The 21,285-nt window shown below is 40.7% G+C and overlaps 1 protein-coding gene across 1 annotated transcript in view; it reads right to left on the bottom strand.

The window, feature by feature from the left end:
- EPB41L1 (erythrocyte membrane protein band 4.1 like 1) overlaps positions 1 to 21,285 on the bottom strand; it is a gene marked incomplete in the record, with an annotated part of 2,183,009 nt that overhangs the window by 508,057 nt on the left and 1,653,667 nt on the right. The window contains 1 exon segment of the mRNA XM_044090111.1: positions 19,678 to 19,853. Within this exon segment, the coding sequence (XP_043946046.1) occupies positions 19,678 to 19,853 (176 nt within the window).

Below are 21,285 nucleotides of genomic sequence, written 5' to 3'. Positions count from 1 at the left end.
ACTCTGTCTGTCACTTTTACTTCTCACTAAGCTACATATATCCTTGACAACTCTACTTTCACCTGGTTATTTATCTTTCAGATATAAAGAACTAGTTTACTTTAGATGAATCAACCCTTCTTTGCATCGTTTATTTATCCCCAAGATGGCTTAGACCTCTGCTATTCCACACAATTAAAACTGGCCACCATTACATGAACCCTGTACTATATGTACATTGTCTGTGGGTGACACTGTTTTTTTCCCTAAAATCCATAAGATTTGCTCTCTGCAAAATTTCCAACAGCCAAGGCCTGAATCAATGTAAAGGAAACAACAATTCATGTACAGTAAATGTACAGGAAAACAGAGTGAAAGTTATGTTATTAGGAAAAAAAGCTAAAGTTAAACAGACAACACCAAACTAGCAACCACTCTTTATATCTGAACATATTAACACTGAGACTTTGAAAATATAAAAATATCCTGGAATTTGATAGGCTCAGACTCACACATTCTCTTCTTATGTAAATACACTATTTGAAAGTTTTGCAAGATATCTTAGGGCTTCTTGCAATATTAAATGCCTCCTCAGCAAACAAGCTAATTTAGTGCTTGGTACATGCCTTCCTACTCAAGTGTATTTTCCATCCATATCTAACATAGCACATAAGTACTGATAAAGTGCAGTGTTATTTCCCTTACTCACCCAGTGGGCATCACTATACCACCAGTCTACGGAGGAGCTCTCTAACAGAGCACATGCAAAGCATGTATTTCAAACATACAAACCCCTCTGCATCACATAACTCTTCATCGTTTGGTTCTCTTTGCTTATCCATTTTTTCCCACTTAAATAACTCAATGCCACTCAAGAAAGAGATTGTTTTCTTTCAGTTCTATATGTTTACTTGTTACTTTTAACTGAATAGGAGCGGTGGTGGTGCTGCGGTAGCATTGTTGCCTCACAGTAAGATGCTGTCCGGTTTGATTCTCAGCTAGAGCGTCTTCTGCGTGGAGACATGCGCGAATGGGTGTACCTTCGTTGAAGGTTGTGCATCAGGCCTGGCAAGCCGGTACATAAAAATTAACTGCCAATCATTAGCGGACCTGGAGTTCCGCTGTGGTGACCCCTAACCGGGAAAAGCCGAAAGACACAAACAAACAAAGGGAGACTGGTGTGAGGACCATTTTCAGCCATGACCCACTCCGTGTAGGTAAATACATACAAAAGATAAAAATAATCAAATTAAAGTCAACAGAGGCAGATTGCAAAGCAATATACTCACAGATGGAAAACACAGAAACAAGAGTCTGAGACTCTTACAGGTAAAATAAAAAGCGAAGCATTTACATGGGTATATACAATGACATATGCAATGCAATTTACATAAGGACAGACGAAATGAAGAGTGAAGCTGAAGTGGTTGTTACAGAAGGACGTCAGGAGGTATATGACAGTCACTATCCTTGACTCACTGGCATGTATTCTCTTTTGTTAAGAAGAGTTTTAGTTGTTTTCAAACTGAGTTACAGTTATCAGTTTTTCTCATATCTTCAGATAAACTGTTCCAGGATGAAGGGGCTATTTTAGATACAGCTTTTTCAGCTGTAGGAAGGGCAAAGGAATGCCATAGCAGCTGAGTTCTGAGGAATGAATAAGAGACATGTTTTAGAATGAGTTATTTTTCATTGGTGTCATATAGAAGTTTGAATGCCAATGAGTGTAACAAAATATGGCTCTTGATGTAACAGGAAACAATTTATTTCTAAGACTAGTGCAACCGTGATGCCAACAATAGGGAGATAAATGAATGAACTTTACGAGTTTGTTTTCTGTGATCTGCAGAGCCTGAGTGTTTTGTTGGGACAGAAGGGAAAAAAACTGTTTGTATGATGGCCTGAGAGAAAAACATTAATAGTTACTTATCTATTACTTGTTAGCAGGTTGGTACAATACCCTTTTTACCTACTTCCCGAACCATACGGCAAACACAAAATGTTATATATTTCAGTTGTGGTATTGTATGAGGAACTCGGGAGTGTCAGAGAAGTATGTAAGAGTGATACAGGATATGTACGACGGTAGTGTGACAGCGATGAGGTCTGCGGTGGGAGTGACAGATGCGTTTAAGGTGAGGTGGGATTACACCAAGGATCAGCTCTGAGCCCTTTCTTATTTGCAATGGTGATGGACAGGTTGACAGACGAGATCAGACAGGAGTCCCCGTGGACTATGATGTTTGCAGATGACATTGTGATCTGTAGTGAGAGTAGGGAACAGGTGGAGGAGATCCTGGAGAGATGGAGATATGCCCCAGAGAGAAGAGGAATGAAGGTCAGCAGGACTAATACAGAATATATGTGTGTGAATGAGAGGGAGGATAGAGGAATGGTGAGGATGCAGGGAGTAGAGGTGGGGAAGGTGGATGAGTTTAAGTACTTGGGATCAACAGTTCAGAGTAATGGTGAGTGTGGAAGAGAGGTGAAGAAGAGAGTACAGGCAGGATGGAGTGGGTGGAGAAGAGTGTCAGGAGTGATTTGTGACAGACGAGTACCAGTAAGAGTGAAAGGGAAGGTCTACAAGAGGGTAGTGAGACCAGCTATGTTATATGGGTTGGAGACAGTGGCATTGACAAAAAGGCAGGAGTCAGAGCTTGACGTGGCAGAGTTGAAGATGTTAAGATTTGCAATGGGTGTGACGAGGATGGACAGGATTAGGAATAAGTATATTAGAGGGTCAGCCCAGGTTGGAAGATTTGGAGACAAAGCCAGAGAGGCAAGATTACGTTGGTTTGGACATGTGCTGAGGAGGGATACAGAGTACATTGGGAAAAAGATGCTAAGGATGAAGCTGCCTGGTAACAGGAAAAGAGGGAGGCCTAAGATAAGGTTTATGGATGTGGTGAGAGAGGACATGCAGGTGGTTGGTGTGACAGAGCAAAATGCAGAGGACAGGAAAAAATGGAAAAAGTTGATCTGCTGTGGCGACCCCTAACGGGAGCAGCCAAAAGAAGAAGATTTCAGTTTTCTTGTTAACTGTAATTAATAGAAAGACACGCACTATAGCATGAACCATGAGGTTAAGATAATAACAGTAACATTCAAAAGCAGTTGACTATGAACAGTAAAAAATACATAAAAAATAGTAAATATACTGGTTCAGCAACAGTATTAAACATATGCATAAAAGTAAAAATTGTTGTAACAGATAAATAAAGTAAGGAAGACTCCAGAGCCATTGAGGTTAAAATATATGCAGCTTTTATCTTAAATAGTTTGCCTTCCCAAAAATTGCCAGTAATAAGCAGTCATAGAGGTTGAAGGTGTATGGAAGACCTAAATTACATCCCTAAAACAGTTGCTATGGACTTTCTTGCTTCAGAAGACAGTACACAGGAATTTTTGTAAGTCATTTTCAACTGTTTCAGAACTTTCATAGTTTGATATTTAATGTGGAGACAGTGAAAAGTCAGAGATGCATTTCCTAAGATACCCACATAATGTTGATGTTTTACAGAAGTCAGAAGATCTCCATTATGGTCAGAGACAGTAATAGTGATGGTATCGACTGACGAGCGCACTGCATCATGCTCAGCAGAGAAGCTAACATCTTTTACTCACCGTAGTGCTTTAGTAATAAGCCTATAAATACATACATACCTTACTCAAGGAAACCACTTAACTCTAAAAGCTGTAAGAACAATATCCATTCATAGAACTTTCATGTTAATACATAACAGCAGCAAAGGAAATCGAAATAATATGCATGCTGTGATTACAAGAAAAATGATATTAAATCAAATGTCTGTATGCCATTTCACTGTTCAAGCCTTTAGGCATTACATTTTCCATCTCAGAATCATCATAATTGCTACAAAACCATCACTATATCCTTTACAAGATAAACCCATAGTAGCCACAACAATCAACAGAATATGCTAGAGGGACAGGTTCATAACCCAGAGAGTGGTCATGCTGTGAAATAGACTTTCCATGCATGTCAAGCAGAGCACCTCAGTGGCCCTCTTCAAGACAAATCTTAATGAGTGGATGGGAAATAGAAAGTTCACCCTGGGGATCACTTCAGTGGCTCTACTTGATAGAGACACTGGGAACTAAAGTCGGGTGGCACAATACCAGGGCACTTCTATGGGATAGGCTTGTAAAGGCTCCAGGGCCATTAGCCTAGTACACACCTATGAACCTATGTACAGGATATGAAATGGATGAAGTAATGGCCAAAGAGACTGAAACAAAGTTAAGAAAAGCTCCTAACTAGAAAACCTCAGGCCCAGATGCAGTACTTAACTTCTGGCTGAAAGTATTAACATATTTATATGAATATTTAGCCATGAGAAAGAACTATTTATATCTGCACCCTGAACAGACACCGACCTGGTTAACAACAGGAAAAACAATACTCCTACTTAACAGCGAACCTGCAAGCTATCCTAAAAACTATAGACCAATAACTTGCCTTCCAACGACATATAAACTATATACTGTATGCCAACAGTTTATAGTCATTTAGAATAAAACTCAATCATGGCAATAGAGCAAAAAGGTAACAAAAGAAAGTCATTTGGAACAAAGGATCATTTGTTGTTTAATAAAGTCATAATGGAAGACTGTAGAAAGTGGAATAATCTAAGTATGGCATGGATAGACTACAAAAATACATTTGACAGTATCCCACATTCATGGATAAGAGTACTTAAAAATGTATACGATACACCCTAGACTGATCTATTATATTACAGTGACCATGAAACAGTGGCAAACCACTTTGCAGTTAAGCCATGATAAAGAACAAATTATTATTATTCCAGGGGTAACAATTTGAAGGGGGATATTCCAGATTTGTCTTGCCCTTAACCCATTAAGCTGTCTACTTAACAGATTAGGTGCTGGCTACAGTTTTGCTCCCAAAAAACAACAAAGTGTAAAAATTATCTTCTTTTTGTGCATAATTTAAAACTGTATAGTCCGTTAGATTAGGAACTGAAAGCACAACTGTAAGTGGTCAAAACTTTTTCAGATGATATAAGAATGACATTTGGTCTTGATAAATTTGCAAAAGCAACCTTTAAAGCAGGAAAGCTGCAGCATCAAGAAAACATCAGTTTGGGACAGGAATGTGATATAAAAGAACTTGAGAAAGAGGGAGTGCATAAATATTTGGGAAATGTTGAAGGATCAACAATAAAATATGAACAAATGCTAATAAAACTTAGTAAGGAATATTTTAGAAGACTAAAATTAATATTGAAAACAGCGTTGACATCTAGGAACAAAGTCCCAGCTATAAACTAATTTGCTCTTCTTATCCTAACTTACAGTTTTGGAGTGACTGACTGGCCCCAAAACGTGTTGGATCAGTTGGACAAGAAAACAAGAAGGATGCTTCATGCTCATCCAGTGATTTATAAAAATCACTGTATACAAAGATTATACATTCCCTGTTCTGAAGGAGGTATTGGCCTCCTTGAATTTGATTACGTCTAGATCTGCAACTGTGGGACTGAATGCATATCTGCTGACTTCACAAGACCCAAACATAGTGAAAGTTTTAAAGCATGTGGAGAATAACTCTAAGATGACTTAGTTTAGCAGAAGCATATTGGTGTCATGCAGGAATCAAAATCAAAGCAGAAGTAGATAAACTCAGGCAGCAACTGAATGTGCCAAAAAACAAAAGAAAGCATACAAGGTGAAGGATCAGATGAGAAGGCAAGAAATGCAAATACAGAAAACTCTTGGGAGAGCCTCAAGCTGATCAGGATCAAACGCAGAAATGGTTAAGGAGAAGTGAATTTAAACCACAGAACAAAAGGTTCTGTCCAAGATAGTGGACTATGTACACATTGGTTTACAAAGTCCATTGGATATGTCGGACAAACAGACAAATGTAGATTTTGTAAAACAGAATTGGAAACAGTCACACATCTTGTTGCTGGTTGTGATACACTAATGGCAGAAGGACTATATACTGAAAGGCCTAATAATTTTGCCAGACTGTTGCATTGGGGACTGTGCAAACATTATAATATACTGAAGTAGCTGAAAAACACTGGAAACATGAGCCACAAAGCATAACAGAGAACAATGATGTTTACATCACATGAGATCACCCATTACCAACAGTTCATAAAACAAATGTGAGAAAACCAGATATAGTAGTCCATGAAAAGAAGGCAAAAGTAGCATTGATCTTTGAAATTGCTACACCCAGTGACTACACTCTCTTATGTACAGAGACACAGTCATAAAATACCAGGATCAGCAGGCAGAAATGAGGGCAATGTGGAATAAGGATAGCCAAACAGCTTCAATTGTAATAGGAGCAATGAGTCTTTTGAAAAAGAATTTAGAATCGCACTTATATATGTTATCAATATATGTAACTCCATATGAATTGCAGAAAGAGTCATTACTGGGCACACTGTGGGTGCTGCGAAGAGCACTTCTGGCTGACATCAAAGAATGATACAATACAAATTTCATAAACTTTAATCATACTTTGACTTAGGGATGGGGTCCATTCCCATCATGGGAAACCCAAAGGACTTGGAGAAATTAAAAAAAAAAAAAAACAAAAGTATGAGGTTCATAGGTTGGAAATAGGCTATCACTCCTAGGGCCTATACATGCCTAGTCATAACAATTCCCTGGATATTTCTTCCCACAATATTTACTTCCCTGGACCCCTGTCTAGTAGGGTGACTGACATAATCCCCGGGGTGAATTTCCTATCTCCCATCCAATTGCCAAGGTTCCTTTTGAAGAGGGCTAAGGAGGCGCTCTGCTTGACATGTATGGGCAGTCTATTCCAGAGTATGGGGAGTCTCTGGTTCAGGAACCTATTCCTCCAGCATGTTTTGTTCATTGTGATGACAAAGTTTAGATCCCTGGAGCATGTGGCTCTGAGGGACTGGGATTTCTTTAAGTGGAGCATGTCCAACAGCTCAGTGTTTGACATGGCCTTGTATGTTAAGCAGAAATTGCCTCTGAGTAGCCGATATGCCACAGAGTATAGCTGGAGTTTTTTTAGATGGTCAGCATAGGGCATCTGCTTTAGGCCTGTGATTTTTTTAGGGAGGTATTTCTGCGGCCTTTCCAGCGGTTTCAGATGTCTTGTGAGGTACATACCAAACTCTATAATGGGTCTAGTGAGGGATGAGTACAGTGGGACAATGACCTCCTTTTTTCTGGATGAAAAGCCCTTGGTGATGAGGTGTGCCACATAGAAGGATTTCCTGACTGTTGTGGCGATGTGGTTATCGAATGTGAGACCACTGTCCACCTGTGTCCCTAAGTCTCTCATCACACTTTCGGTGTTTAATGTACTGCCACCTATGTGGTAATTCATGGGTACATGTTTTTCCCAAAGTGGATAACTATACATTTCTTGGCATTAAGCTTGAGCCCATGGCTATGGCACCAAGCATCTGTTTCTGTAAGGCCCTTTTGTAGAATATCCACATCATTTGGGGATTCAATAATGACTCCCAGTTTGCAGTCATTTGCAAACTTTGTTAGCCAGAGTCCCTTAGTGTTGGCCTGTACGTCAGAGAAGTAGATGCCAAACAAGAGTGGTCCCAGGACTGAACCCTGAGGTAATCCACTTGTCACTTGTTAGGAGATGAATTTGGAGTCGGCTACTTTTACAGTGTGGGTTCTGTCAGTAAGCCAGTTGGCAACCCATCGAGTGATGTAGGGATTTATGCCCAACTTAGTAAGTTTATCTATGATTCCAGAGTGGGGGATGGTGTTGAAGGCCTTGGCGAGGTCCAGATAGGCTGCATGGACCGCCTTACCCTCGTCCACAGCTCTGGAGATTGATTCGAAGAAGTCAATCAGATTCAGAAGACAAGATTGGCTCTTCACGAACCCAAACTGGGTGGGGTCCAGTGTTTGAAGGTTGCCAATGACTTTGTTTATAAGTTCCATGCCCTTGCAGATCAGGCTTGTCAGACTGATGGGACGGTAGTTCCCAGGATCCAAGGTGGATCCCCTCTTGTGGAGTGGGATAACTGCAGCTGTGCACCACTCAGTGGGCAGGAAACCTGAGGTGAGGCTATGATTAAACATGACACTTAGGTGAGGTGCCAGTTCATTTTGTAGTTCATGTAGTACACAGCCTGGGATGTCATCTGGTCCCATGGATGCTGTATTTTTAGCTTTGGAGAGTGCGGTTTCTACCTGTGTGGCAGTGATTACTGGAATTTGACTATCTTTTGTTATTGAGATCGGCCCTTTAGGGGGTGGGGGGGGTGAAGTTGGCACTAAATCGATCTGTCAGGATATTGGCAATATCCTTGGGATCAGTATATTTAATGCCATTCTGTTGTAGCTCAGAGTGTATCTGAGCATTGCCACTTAGATTCTTGACATAACTATAGAATGCCTTGTGGTTGTCTTTGGAATCTTTGGCAATTTTATTTTCGTAACTAGCTTTGGAGGATTTTATGAGGGATCTCAGCTTCTTACTGAGGCTGGTAAGGGAGTTTTTTTTGCATCCTGGGATTTTCCTTTTTTCTGCAACAGTTTCTTTCTTCTGTTGTATAGTTTGTTTATGGCAGAGGACCACCAGATTGGCTTCCTTTTTTTGGAGGAGAGCATCTTGGTTCTATTTGGAATGGCACGATTCATGCATGACTGGATGTGCTCATACAGTGCTTTAGTGTAGGATTCATCAGTCGAACTTTCAGTTCCGTCTACATGGGTGTCATGAAGTTTGTCACTTCAGACTTGTGTAACATAAAGTTGGCTTTGGAGAAGTTTTTTATGGAGGTTTCCTTACTGGGGGGTGGGGGTGGGATGTGAATGTCAAGGGTGATTTGCTTATGGTCAGACCTGACCAATGAGGGGGTGACCAATTGTGTGGAGCATGTTGGTAAAGACCAGGTCTAGGATATTGGAGCCCCTGGTGAGACAATGAATTAGTTGATCCAGGGCATTGGAATTTATGAATTCCAAGAACCGTTGGGAAAAGGTGTTGGTACCCGAGTAGTTTTCCCAGTTAATAGCAGGGTAGTTGAAATCACCCAGTATTAAGGTGTTTGGCTGTATCTTAATAAGGATAAGATAAAGGACTGCAGGTAGAAAAAGCAGACACTCAGTTCTGTTAATCATGAAAATAAAATTATAAGTTGCATATCTGAGGGTTGTTTCAACACAATGAACAGTGTCTGGCATAAGAAACAGCTTTTGCCAACAAAATTCTGTCACTAAATAGAAAGCATCATTTATCCCACGGTATATGTCAGGAATTTGCTTTGAAAACATTGTTGTGCAAGTTCTTCACACAGAAAAAAAATTAAATACAACGATGCATTCTGCTATGTGGATGAAATCATCATCTTGTCAGCACATCCAAAACAGATGTAGATGTGCTCTGCCCCCCCCCCCCCCCCCACTTCTACTGTCCTCAATTCTAAGCTGAGGACCAAAATAAAAGGCTCATCTGCATGAAACTGTAGGAAACCACTTGTTACACTGTAGTAAGTGATTTGCTACAGTTCAATACCACCCACTAAGTGCATAAACACCTCAGCCAGGACATCAGGAACTTCTGACTGTGCCCCCAACACCTCGCACCACTGCTCTTTTTACCCTGCCCAAATCAGACACTAATAAACAATATCAGTGAATGGGCAGTAAAATATAATTTGACCTTAACACAGAAAAACTAAAGCAATTCATGGAATCATAATGTTTAAAACACACAAGATTAGAAGTAGTTAAACAAGCAAGTACATACATCAGCTTAGTTATCCATGTCAATTAAAAGCCATATTTTAAGCAAAGCACACAGCAATGACCGTCAGTGGGTCAATCAAAATCTACAGATATAAATCAGAAATACAAACAGTAAATCTTTACATTAATGAAAATACAGACTGCAAAATACAAAGGTTCTGAACTTCTAACCTTAAGAAAAATGTTTAACTTCCTATAAAAATTAAGCCTTTGAACTTAGTCACTTTTACGTTGCAACTGTCATTCAGAAGGTTTGATGATCTGAGAGTTTTAAGGAAAAACAGATTTTTCATTGGTGGATTCTGGTTTGAATTAAGATGCTTAAAGTGATCTTTTATTAAGTAATTTGGAGACCAGTGATTTACAGGATTTAAATAAAATAACTGAGAGTATCTAAGGGATAATTATCAATATAAAACCTGAAGGATGCCTGAAGTCCTTCCATTCTTTTAACAGAATAAGAAAGTGAATTAAGTGTGGGATCGCATTTATTTATGGAGTTGCATTATCACAAGTGCCTTCATAAATGAATGGTAGTATCCCACTTGCACCCCCACTGGCACCCAGTGCAGCTGCCTCCTTCACCCCATCCAAGATACACCTATGAGTAACATTCTTGTAGGTTATAAGACTACAGACTTTTACAGAGGCTGAAGGAGTAATATTATGAACCACAACTACTGGGGACATTAAGGAGCAATGCCAATTATTTGATTCAGTGGAATTTTGAATTTTGAGCACATATAGTCATCAGTTGAAATAAGGTGAAGTGTAGAGGAATCTAGGTGGCCATCTATGGGCTACAGCATTCCTCACATATTTCCATGAGGAATGAATTAGGGAGTGTTGCACTTGCTGTTGGGACTGGGAGTCAAACAGACCACATTTCTGAGAAAATGTTCAATGCTACCAAGATGTTGAAAAAGGACTCATTGGGTAGCAGTAGACATTTGCTTAGCTTCTCAAGCAAGGAAATGGACTCCACCAGTATGTAGACAGCAGTTAAGAAACAGTTACTACATATCACCCATTACCCCAGTCTTTGCTTCTCAATATATGGGGCATAATTCAATGTTCTTGCATGACACAGCTAGCATGTGGTCCATCTGTATGGTGAAAGCTTTCATGAAGAATTAACTGAACGATTTGGAAGATAGACTACTCTCACATCTAGTATACTGATATAAAAGTATAGTTCTGACAATGTCCAGACACCTTGAACTGCCCACCCATTATTGTGTCCCCCTCATCCTACAGTTGCCTGTCATAAAGCTAGAGGGTAGGTGGAAAGGACTGTTGAGGGAGAATTTATTTTGATCCATCCCATTTGACAACAGCTGCAGTCTTGTAAAATGCAGCTTTGATGAAAAAGAGGATTCACATTCAGAGGCCACAGAATCTGAACGGTCCACTGAAGACCTCCCATCATGCTGTCACAACACCCAGCACACTGAGCCAGAAATACATTGTATTTGTTGTAGATATAAAAACAGGTCAAAAGCCAGCCAGAACAGACCGGATTCTGTCCTTGAGGAGTCATCCTCTGCATAATTTTGTGTGCAAACTGCATCCTATAAATACGACCATCTTTACAGATTATAAATGATATTTGACCATATTTAAGATTATCCATAGAGAATAAAACAAGCTGTTCAGGAACTCCCTCACTGATACTAGGTGATACACAGATGGGGCAGCATGAAACCAGTCATTAGGGTGGGGGAATACTTCATCTCTCTCTCTATTCTCAAGTGACCTGTAACCACTGTCATTCATTTGATAAATATCCTACGGGCTGAAGTGAGACCAAGTGGAAGAGTGTGGAACTGAAAGTGACTGACTCTGACTCTGAAGTATGGAAATCTACTGGATTTCTTTGTGATTGTGATACAGTGGTAGGCATCTACAAAGTGCAAAGAGCGTATCTAGTCTCAGAGACCATGCAAAAGATTTCTTTGGGGATTCAAACATTTAGACAAGTTAATGTCAAAATTCGCCTGAGGCCTTTTGCCTTTTTTTAGTACTAAAAAGAACCTGAAGTAATAGCTAATCCCTGTCTTTTGCAGTGAAACCTTACTGCTGATTCTTGCCACTTTCTTCTGATGAGAGGGAAGGGAATGAGAAAACTGAGGCCATAACAAAGGGAATGCTATATCATCTTCTTTCAGCTGTTCCCGTTAGGGGTCGCCACAGCGGATCATCTGTTTCCATTTCTTCCTGTACTCTGCATCATGCTCTTTCACACCAACCACCTGCATGTCCTCTCTCACCACATCCATAAACCTTATCTTAGGCCTTCCTCTTTTCCTCTTACCTGGCAGCTCCATCCTTAGCATCCTTTTCCCAATATACCCAGCATCCCTCCTCAGCACATGTCCCAACCAACGCAATCTCGCCTCTCTTGCTTTGTCTCCAAACTGTCCAACCTGAGCTGACCCTCTAATATACTGATTTCTAATCCTGTCCATCCTAGTCACACCCAGTGCAAATCTTAACATCTTTAACTCTGCCACATCCAGCTCTGACTCCTGCCTTTTTGTCAATGCCACTGTCTCCAACCCATATAACATAGCTGGTCTCACTACCCTCTTGTAGACCTTCCCTTTCACTCTTACTGGTACCCGTCTGTCACAAATCACTACTGACACTCTTCTCCACCCATTCCACCCTGCCTGTACTCTCTTCTTCAACTCTCTTCCACACTCACCATTACTCTGAACTGTTGATCCCAAGTACTTAAACTCAGCCACCTTTACCAACTCTACTTCCTGCATCCTCACCATTCCTCTACCCCCCTCTCATTTACACACATATATTCTGTTTTAGCCCTTCTGACTTTCATTCCTCTCCTCTCTAAAGCATATCTCCACCTCTCCAGGGTCTTCTCAACATGGTCCCTACTCTCACTACATATCACAATGTCATCTGCAAACATCATAGTCCACGGGGCCTCCTGTCTGATCTCATCTGTCAACCTGTCCATCACCACTGCAAATAAGAAAGGGCTCAGAGCTGATCCTTGATGTAATCCCACCTCCACCTTAAACGTATCTGGCACTCCCACCGCAGTCCTCAACAATGTCACACTACCCTCGTACATATCCTGTACCACTCTTACATACTTCTCTGCCACTCTCGACTTCCTCATACAATACCACAACTCCTCTCTAGGCACCCTGTCATATGCTTTCTCTAAGTCCACAAAGACACAATGCAACTCCTTCTGACCTTCTCTGTATTTCTCCAACAACACTCTCAGAGCAAACACTGCATCTGTAGTGCTCGTTCCTGGCATGAAACCATACTGCTGATCACTAATCATCACCTCCCTTCTTAACCTAGCTTCCACTACTCTTTCCCATAACTTCAAGCTGTGACTGATCAATGTTACCCCTCTGTAGTTACTGTAGCTCTGCACATCACCCTTATTCGTAAAGATAGGTATCAAAACACTTTTTCTCCACTCCTCAGGCATCCTCTGACTTTCCAAAATTTCATTACACAATCTGGTTAAAAATTCCACTGCCATTTCTCCTAAGCACCTCCATGCTTCCACGGGTATGTCATCTGGGCCAACAGCCTTTCCATTCTTCATCCTCTTCATAGCTGTCCTTACTTCCTCCTTGCTAATTTGTTTCATTTCCTGATTCACTATCCCCACATCATCCAACCTTCTCTCTCTCTCATTCTCTTCATTCATCAGCCCTTCAAAGTACTCTTTCCATCTACTCAACACACTCTCCTCACTTGTGAGTACGTTTCCCTCACTATCCTTTATCACCCTTACCTGCTGCACATCTTTCCCAGCTCTGTCCCTCTGTCTAGTCCTTTTCTCCCTCTTTAGTGTCCAATCCCTCATACAACTCCCCATATGCCTTATCCTTCGCCACCTCTCTTTTTGCCATGCGCCTCATCTCCTCATACTCATGTCTACTACAAACTGATATTAATGTTTAAACCCATCCATTTTTGTATGGCTCTCTAAGCCGATAGATGCACTAACAGATGACTCCTGACTCCCTACAGAGTAAAGCATCTGAATGAAAACTAAGAGCTACTGTTAACCACCAGCAGGAGAATGTCTGCTACCTGATGGCCTCAAGAAATCCTCTCCTCAAGATCCACAGCCTTTATGAAAATTACCACAAGAATCTGAGTTCTTTTCAGACTATTAGTTCTTTGGCTGCTCCCCATGTTGGCACCACATTTGGAGAGGCTCATCTGCATTCTGGAGAAGGGGCACTCAGGTGGTTGGAACTTTACAACATAAACATTGAGAGTCTTACCCTTTTCTCCATATTTTCCATATATGTCTTTATATCCAAATAATGCCAGTTTTTGATAGGGATGTTTAGAAAAATCATTTGGCATCCTTGGCAAAATTTGTAAAATAGATCCACATGTGTTGATGAACTGCTATATCAGATCCTTCATATATGGCAGAACATTTATCTGCATTGCTGGAGATCCACATCATAAGATTCACCATTGTGGACACTGTTTTTTTTAAATAATTTTTATTGATTTTTGATTAAAACAAATTTACAAACAATTACAGACATTCATCTGAAATTTATCAAATAAAGGTGTGGACACTGTTGTTGACTGGCACAGCAACTTGTTTTTGGATGGTCCATCTGGCAACTGTTTTTGGCCTGGTTTGTTTCAGTATAGAAACCTCTCTGGAAACTGAGGTATTTGAACATCCTCAAAAATATGAAATTTATGTTCATATGTTTCCTTAGGCAGCCCACTGTTTGGATTCCTTATTTATGGATGGATCACCTGGCTGTGAGGTGCAGTAACCCCCTTAAGAGCATCTACCAAAACCAATCTATTTTGGAAGTCTCTGACTAAAAACTCCAGTGTCTCGGACAGCACAGCACACAGTCTCATTTTGGGGACTGCCTGCTAGTGGTGGAATTACCCAAGAAGATTGGCAAGTAGACTTTGAGATCTTTTGAATTTTATGCTATGGGTAAGATACTGGATCAATGGGACGACCTCTCTCTTATATGTCATCTCAACCACTGCCCCAAATTTGGGTAATGATGACAGATAGTAGTGGAATCAGTATCCCCTTCATCATCCAATTTAGCTGTGGGGATTTGATAGGTGAGCCTATGTTCTTCAGTCTTGAACATTGCCTTCACAGAAATCATCAAAGGAGAGAAAATGAGGATGAAGAAGACCTTCTCCTTTTGGCTGGAAGTTTAGAAAGACACCTGCATGCCTACACTATGCATCAGCTTGTAGACTTTGGACTGAATAGAAGGCCAATTTGTTGCTGGGGGAAGTGCCAGCTCTGATGTAGGGAACAACTTGAGATGTTCCACAGTAGTGACGGATGCTGGTTTGGAATCAAGACTGCAGCAAAGAACTGGGTTAAACTAAAGATGACACTAGTCAACTACTCCGGCACTGAAATTAATGGCACAGACATCTACTCTCGAAAATTATGAACCACAGCTGGCATTGATCCTGATGTCACCATTGAGATGGAGATGTTCAACACAGACATCACTGACAGACTGCAGGGTCAAAGCTGACAACACTGGGAGCAAAAGATCATTGCTGAATGCTCAATTAAAGATATGGGGTGCAGCAATGACTCTGACACTATATATGTCATCAGCAGCAATCTCAAGGAAAGTGTCACAAGCACAGGGACTACTGAGGATACCGCATGTGTCCTGGGCTTTGGGGAGAAAGCAGTGTTCAACTGCATACCCCATACTGAGAAAGTGGAAGAAAGGACATCAGAGAACCTTGCGTGAGCCTTACAGAAAGTCACCATAAACTTATAATCAAAGTCAAAGACAAGTTGGATGCGGTCTTGTCTCACTATCAAAGGTTCTGCCATCAAAGGTTTGCATCTAAGATTTGCGTGAAGAGGTCTAGTAAAATGGTCAAAGCTGGAAACAAACTTCCAGAGACTATAAACAAGTAATCATTTAGCAGTTTGGGAAAAAAGGGGGAGAATTATTTATATGCTTGTTATTCAAGCTTCAAACTCTAAGAATAGCATGGAGCTATTTGGAAGTTTGCCCAATCACTTATGTAGTAATGAACACCTAAAGACTGATTGTTGTACAGTGCATTCCAAAAATAGGAGGAAGATACCTACAAGCCTTGAAAAGCTTATTTGCCAGTCAGTCCTAATGTCTACAGCCTTAGTACTGTGAGTTACAAAGGATGGCCCTATTCTCACCAGATGCATATGTTTTTTTGACCAAAGAAGCATATATCTGTAGCTGTAACCAGATTCTGTTTAGTAATTTCAAGCATAACAACAACATCATCTAACTATTTGTCTGGTAAATTAACTCGTGATTGCGTCTCTGTCCTTGAAGAGGAAAGGTGAAAAAGTTATTTTCTTTAAAGGGTTCTCTGTACTTGCAGCACAGATAAAAAAGAACAGCTACCCTGAAGAATTCAAAAATTAGTTAAGAACATGTGATCACATGTGGTGTTAGTGAGAGATGGTTGCGATCATGTGATCACACCTGGTAGTAGTGTGAGATTCACAGCTAGTGGCAGTGAAATACAAAACTCGAGTAAGGAATTCAGCACTTAAATTTATCCATTCAGTTCTTATTGTACATTTGTGTAAGTAAATTAGAAATCAAAATGTAGTTTATTTGACAGTGCTTGAACAACAAAGATTCAAAGCTGTGGCAGTTAGCTTGGGGATTAAAGTTATAGGATCATAGGATCATAGCAAGTTGCTAGGCTACTGGTCCTGAGGCCCTTATAAGCCTAGCCAATAAATTATCCCATGTTCCCACAAGTCAGCACCCGATGCCCCTGGCCAGCAGGGACACAGGTGGAATCCCAGGGGTGTATTTTCTATTTCTCATCCAGTCATCCAGGTTCCTCTTAAAGACGGATAATGAAGGACTCTGCATGACGTAGAGAGGGAGTCTATTCCACAGATGGGGGAGTCTGTGGGAGACAAATATGTCCCGCCAGCAAGTCCTATTGATGTTGCAGACCACGTTGAGGTTTTGCATGTGGGTCACACGAGTGGAGTTTGGCTTGCTGATATGGAATAATTTCATCAAGGTGGGGTGAAAGATTGCTCTGTATGCACGACATAGATCACCTCTGAGGAGTCTGTATGAGATGGAATAGAAGGACAGGGCTTTCAGCCTATCTGTGTAGGATAGATTTTTGAAGCCCTGGATTCTCCTGGTTAGGAACCTCTGTGGTCTTTCCAGCTGCTGCACATGCTTCGTGAGGTACATGCCGAAAGGGGCATTATACTTTATGATGGGCCTGATAAGGGAGGAATACAGGGAAGTTATGACTTCCTTGTTCTTGTAAGAAATAGCCTTACTAATGAGGTGAGCCATGTAGAAAGCCTCTCCCGTACAACGGAGGCAACATGGTGGTCAAAAGTTAAGATTGCTGTCAACTTGGGTGCCCAGGTCCCTCTCAACTGCTTGCATGCTTAGGACGTTGTTATTAATGTGATAAGTTGTGGAGATGTCACTCTCCCCAAAAGGGATGATGATGCATTTCTTGGCATTTAGTTTGAGGCCATGTTTCTGGCACCAGTCATTTGTCTGGGTGAGACCCTCTAGTAGTATGTCTACATCACTAGGGGAGTTGATAACAGCACCCAGCTTGTAGCCATCCGCAAACACGGTCAGCCATAGACCTCTGGATTTGGCTTGCACCTCAGAGAAGTAGACCCCAAACAGCAGGAGCCCCAAGACCGATTCCTGGGGTATGCTGCATGTTATGGGTCTAATACTTGAGGTAGCTTACCCTATTTTGACTGACTGAGTTCTATCAGTGAGCCATTTAGTTATCCATCTGGTCACAGATGGATTTACTCAAAACTGGGATAGTTCATCTATTATGCCTGGGTGGGGAATAGTGTCGAAGGCCTTGGCCAGGTCAAGGTAAGAGGCATGCACTGTCTTCCCTTTGTCCATGGCTTTGGTGACTGACTCAAAGAAGTCTACCAGATTTAACAGGCATGATCTCCCCTTGATGAAACCAAACTGTGTGGGATCAAGAGTTTGAAGGTTGGAGATGTCCTTGTTAATGTGGTCCATGATAATGCTTTCCATGGCCTTGCAAATCAGGCTAGTTAGGCTGATGGGTCTATAATTGCCTGGTTCAGTAGACAATCCACCTTTGTGCAGAGGGATGAAGGTGGCCGTCCTCCACTTAGCTGGGATGAAACAGGTACTCAGACCTAGGCTGAATAGGGTGCCTAATGGTGCTGCAAGTTTCTGCCTGAGTTGTTGCAGGATGCAGCCTGGGATGTTATCAGGTCCCATGGAAGCTGTGTTTTTAGCCTTTGAGAGGGCGGTAATGACTTCTTCCCTAGAGATAAGGGGTGGGGAGCAGGTGCTGGGGATATCCTGGATTACTGATGGGGGGGGTACAGAGGAGTGAAGTTTTCAGTGAACCCGTCTGCCAGCAGGTTGGCTATATCCACGGCATTTATGTACATGATGTCCTTGACCATCAGTTCTGAGCAGATTTGGGTGTTTCCCCTTAGATTGTGGACATATGTGAAAAAGGCCTTATGACTGTCTTTAGTAGACATGGTCACTTTAGAGTCAAAGTTAGTTTGGAAGACTTCACTAATACCCTCATTTGCCTGTTTAGGTCAAGGAGAGATTGCTTCCAATTTAGCACCTCTTCTTGGTCCTGGACAGCAATTTTTTCATTTTGTTGTGGAGATTATTTATAACCGATATCCACCAGACAGATTTACTCTTCCTTGAGGAATAGAATTTTGTCCTGTCAGGTATTGCTGAATCCATGCATTTATATAAATGGTTGTATAGTACTTTGGTGTATGTCTGGTCATTAGTGCCAGTTCCTACTGTTGGGGGCTAGGGGCTGTGAAGCTGTTTAGACCTTCCCTCAGGAGGCTGTAATCAGCTTTGGAGAAGTTTTTTTTGTTTAGCCCTAGCTATGGGGGGGGGGGGGATCAGGGGAGACGGTGACTTCGAAGATGACTGCTTTATGGTCAGATCTTACCAGGGATGATGACACTGCAGGGATGCTGCAGTGGTTTTCTATGTTGGTTAGTACCAAGTCCAAGATGTTGTCACCTCTTGTGGGGGTGTCAACCAGCTAGTCCAAGGCATTGGCGTTGACAAAGTCAAGAAATCTTTGAGCAGTTGTGTTCTGGCTCGAGTAGTTCTTCCAATCATTGGTTGAGTAGTTAAAATTGCCAAGGATCAGGATGTAAGGTTAACTCTTAAATAGATTCAAGGAGGTCCAGATAAGTGGTGTGGGTCTCCTGAGCCAGTAACCCCACACACACACACACACACAAACACAACATCCCTCCCCGCAGCCATTCCAGTGTTCCATGCTGAGTCCTGTAGCTAACTATGATTTGAATAGGAGTCTTGTCAACTGCTAACTGCACCTGTGCGTCATATTGCTTGACCAGTCTGGAGATGAAACACCACCTCCTTTGGCTTTGCTGATTTAATGAGTTGCTTCCTGTAGTCTGGAGTATGATTCATGTCATGTAACTTTTGAGTAAGTCATTTGACCAGACAGTGATTAGGGGTCACCTCTGAAAAGGGACACTTGTGTCCAGTGGGCTTACTCAGTTAAAAAAAATAATAATAATGATAATATTGTGTCCATCACACACTGTGTATGTAGTGACAGGAGTCAGTGAACAGATACTCAATAGCTAACATAACTCAATATCTATCATAACAGGAAGTTTAAATAATGTACTGCTAGAACTTTACTTAAATGTATTCAGTTATTTAAGTCAAATTCAGGGATGCCAATAGATTATAGTGATGTCTATCATAAGAAGCAAACGATCACCTCAAAAATGTTGCTCCATAATGAAGTAATTGGAAATAATCAAGTAATTCAGAGAAAATTTCTGTTATTTTTTTTTTAGATTATCAGCATTTCCTTTTAAAAGATACAAACCTCCATCCATACTCCTTGATAATGTGTATCTTTTGCTTGATGACCGCTCAAAGTGGGGTGCTGGACGATCTATGAGGGAACTGGCTTCCCTAGTCTGAGCTTGAGTACGACCACTGTACCGGAACTTGGACCCCATAACCAGGAACCCTTTTGGAGGAGGTTCAGGTGACATAAGTCTAATAATGAACACAAGAAAAAAATATACATTTTAGATGTCTTGATAAAAAAATGCAGTACTTAACCCTTACAATAAATAAAGAACTGATTTTTTTTTTTTTTTTTTTTTTATAATTATGGATTAGGTAAAGTAGAAAGTTAGTAGTGAATCATGGCAAAGGATTTGAATAAGGGTTTAAGCAGTTAAGATTTGCTGAAGTGAACAGAGATTCAGTACTACATAATGAAAATGCAAGTGAAAGAATAACCAGGTAGGTGACTGTCTACCAGGTAACTTATTTCTGCAGTATTCAATTTTAATTAAAAGTCCCCAGCATGAACAAAATATTGTATAACACTGATTAGACAGTGTTCCAGACTGCACTATAATATTTATATTCACAAATCTTAATCCTCTAATAAACTGGCCAAACATAATGCATCATTTCAGCAGTACATAGTCACCATTTTGAATATTTAAAAGAGTTTTGCAACAATGTCTCAGGGACAAAAGCAATGTCTGCAACACAGTCAAACTTGCAGAACATGGAGGAAGGGATCAGGAAAACACGTGTATAATTAACACTAATCAAATAAGATGACAATGCCATAAATATTAAAGTTTGAATTGACTTAATTTATCAGTCTTCTGTTTTAAGCTACAGTTAAATACTAAACAACTGGCGTGTGTGTGTGTGTGTGTGTGTGTGTGTGTGTGTGTGTGTGTGTGTGTGTGTGTGTGTGTGTGTGTGTGTGTGCACATGTACTCACTTGCATGTGTGTTCACAGCATCCAAGTAGGTATGCAACTGCACCACCTTAAAAGCAAATATTCTATGCATACTATTAAGAAATGTGGAAACATCTATCAAAGTCTGAAGGACATAAGAAACATTACGAACAAGTGATTTACATAGCTAGTCATTCTGTTGGCACAGAATAAAAATACAACACTTAGTTAAATGATTTTAAGTACAGCTCCATTTCATATCTAATAAATGTATATGGTAACAGATGCCAGATACTAGCTAACATCAGCATACATTACAAAAAAAGTACAGTTTTATTTTGCCACTAAGGTATCATGGCAGTTAATGACTAAAAAGTGAACCAACTGACAAGATAATGGTTACACCAAGAGATGCTTTATTAAGAAATGCATATTTTTAAAACATTTTAAGTTTTGTACAATGAACAGTTGCATTTAGAAATAGAATTAAATTTAACAAGTACTGCATCACAGAATTCCATGGCATTAATCTGACGGTCACTATCAGTAGCCAGTACGGACCAATGCTACATTAATGTAGTGGACTCTGTAGCACCTAAGAACTGTACCCCTTTTCAGTATACTGTGGGGAAAAACAGGCCACACAAATCTCAGTGCATAAGCTGGACATTTCTGTCCATCATTAAGGATGGTCACTTAAAAAAAAATCCCCATACATGTCTA

The sequence above is a fragment of the Protopterus annectens genome, chromosome 12.part0, assembly GCF_019279795.1.
Source record: "Protopterus annectens isolate FY-2018-M chromosome 12.part0, PAN1.0, whole genome shotgun sequence".
Lineage (NCBI taxonomy): Eukaryota > Metazoa > Chordata > Ceratodontiformes > Protopteridae > Protopterus > Protopterus annectens.
This window is presented reverse-complemented; position numbering and strand designations above follow the sequence as displayed.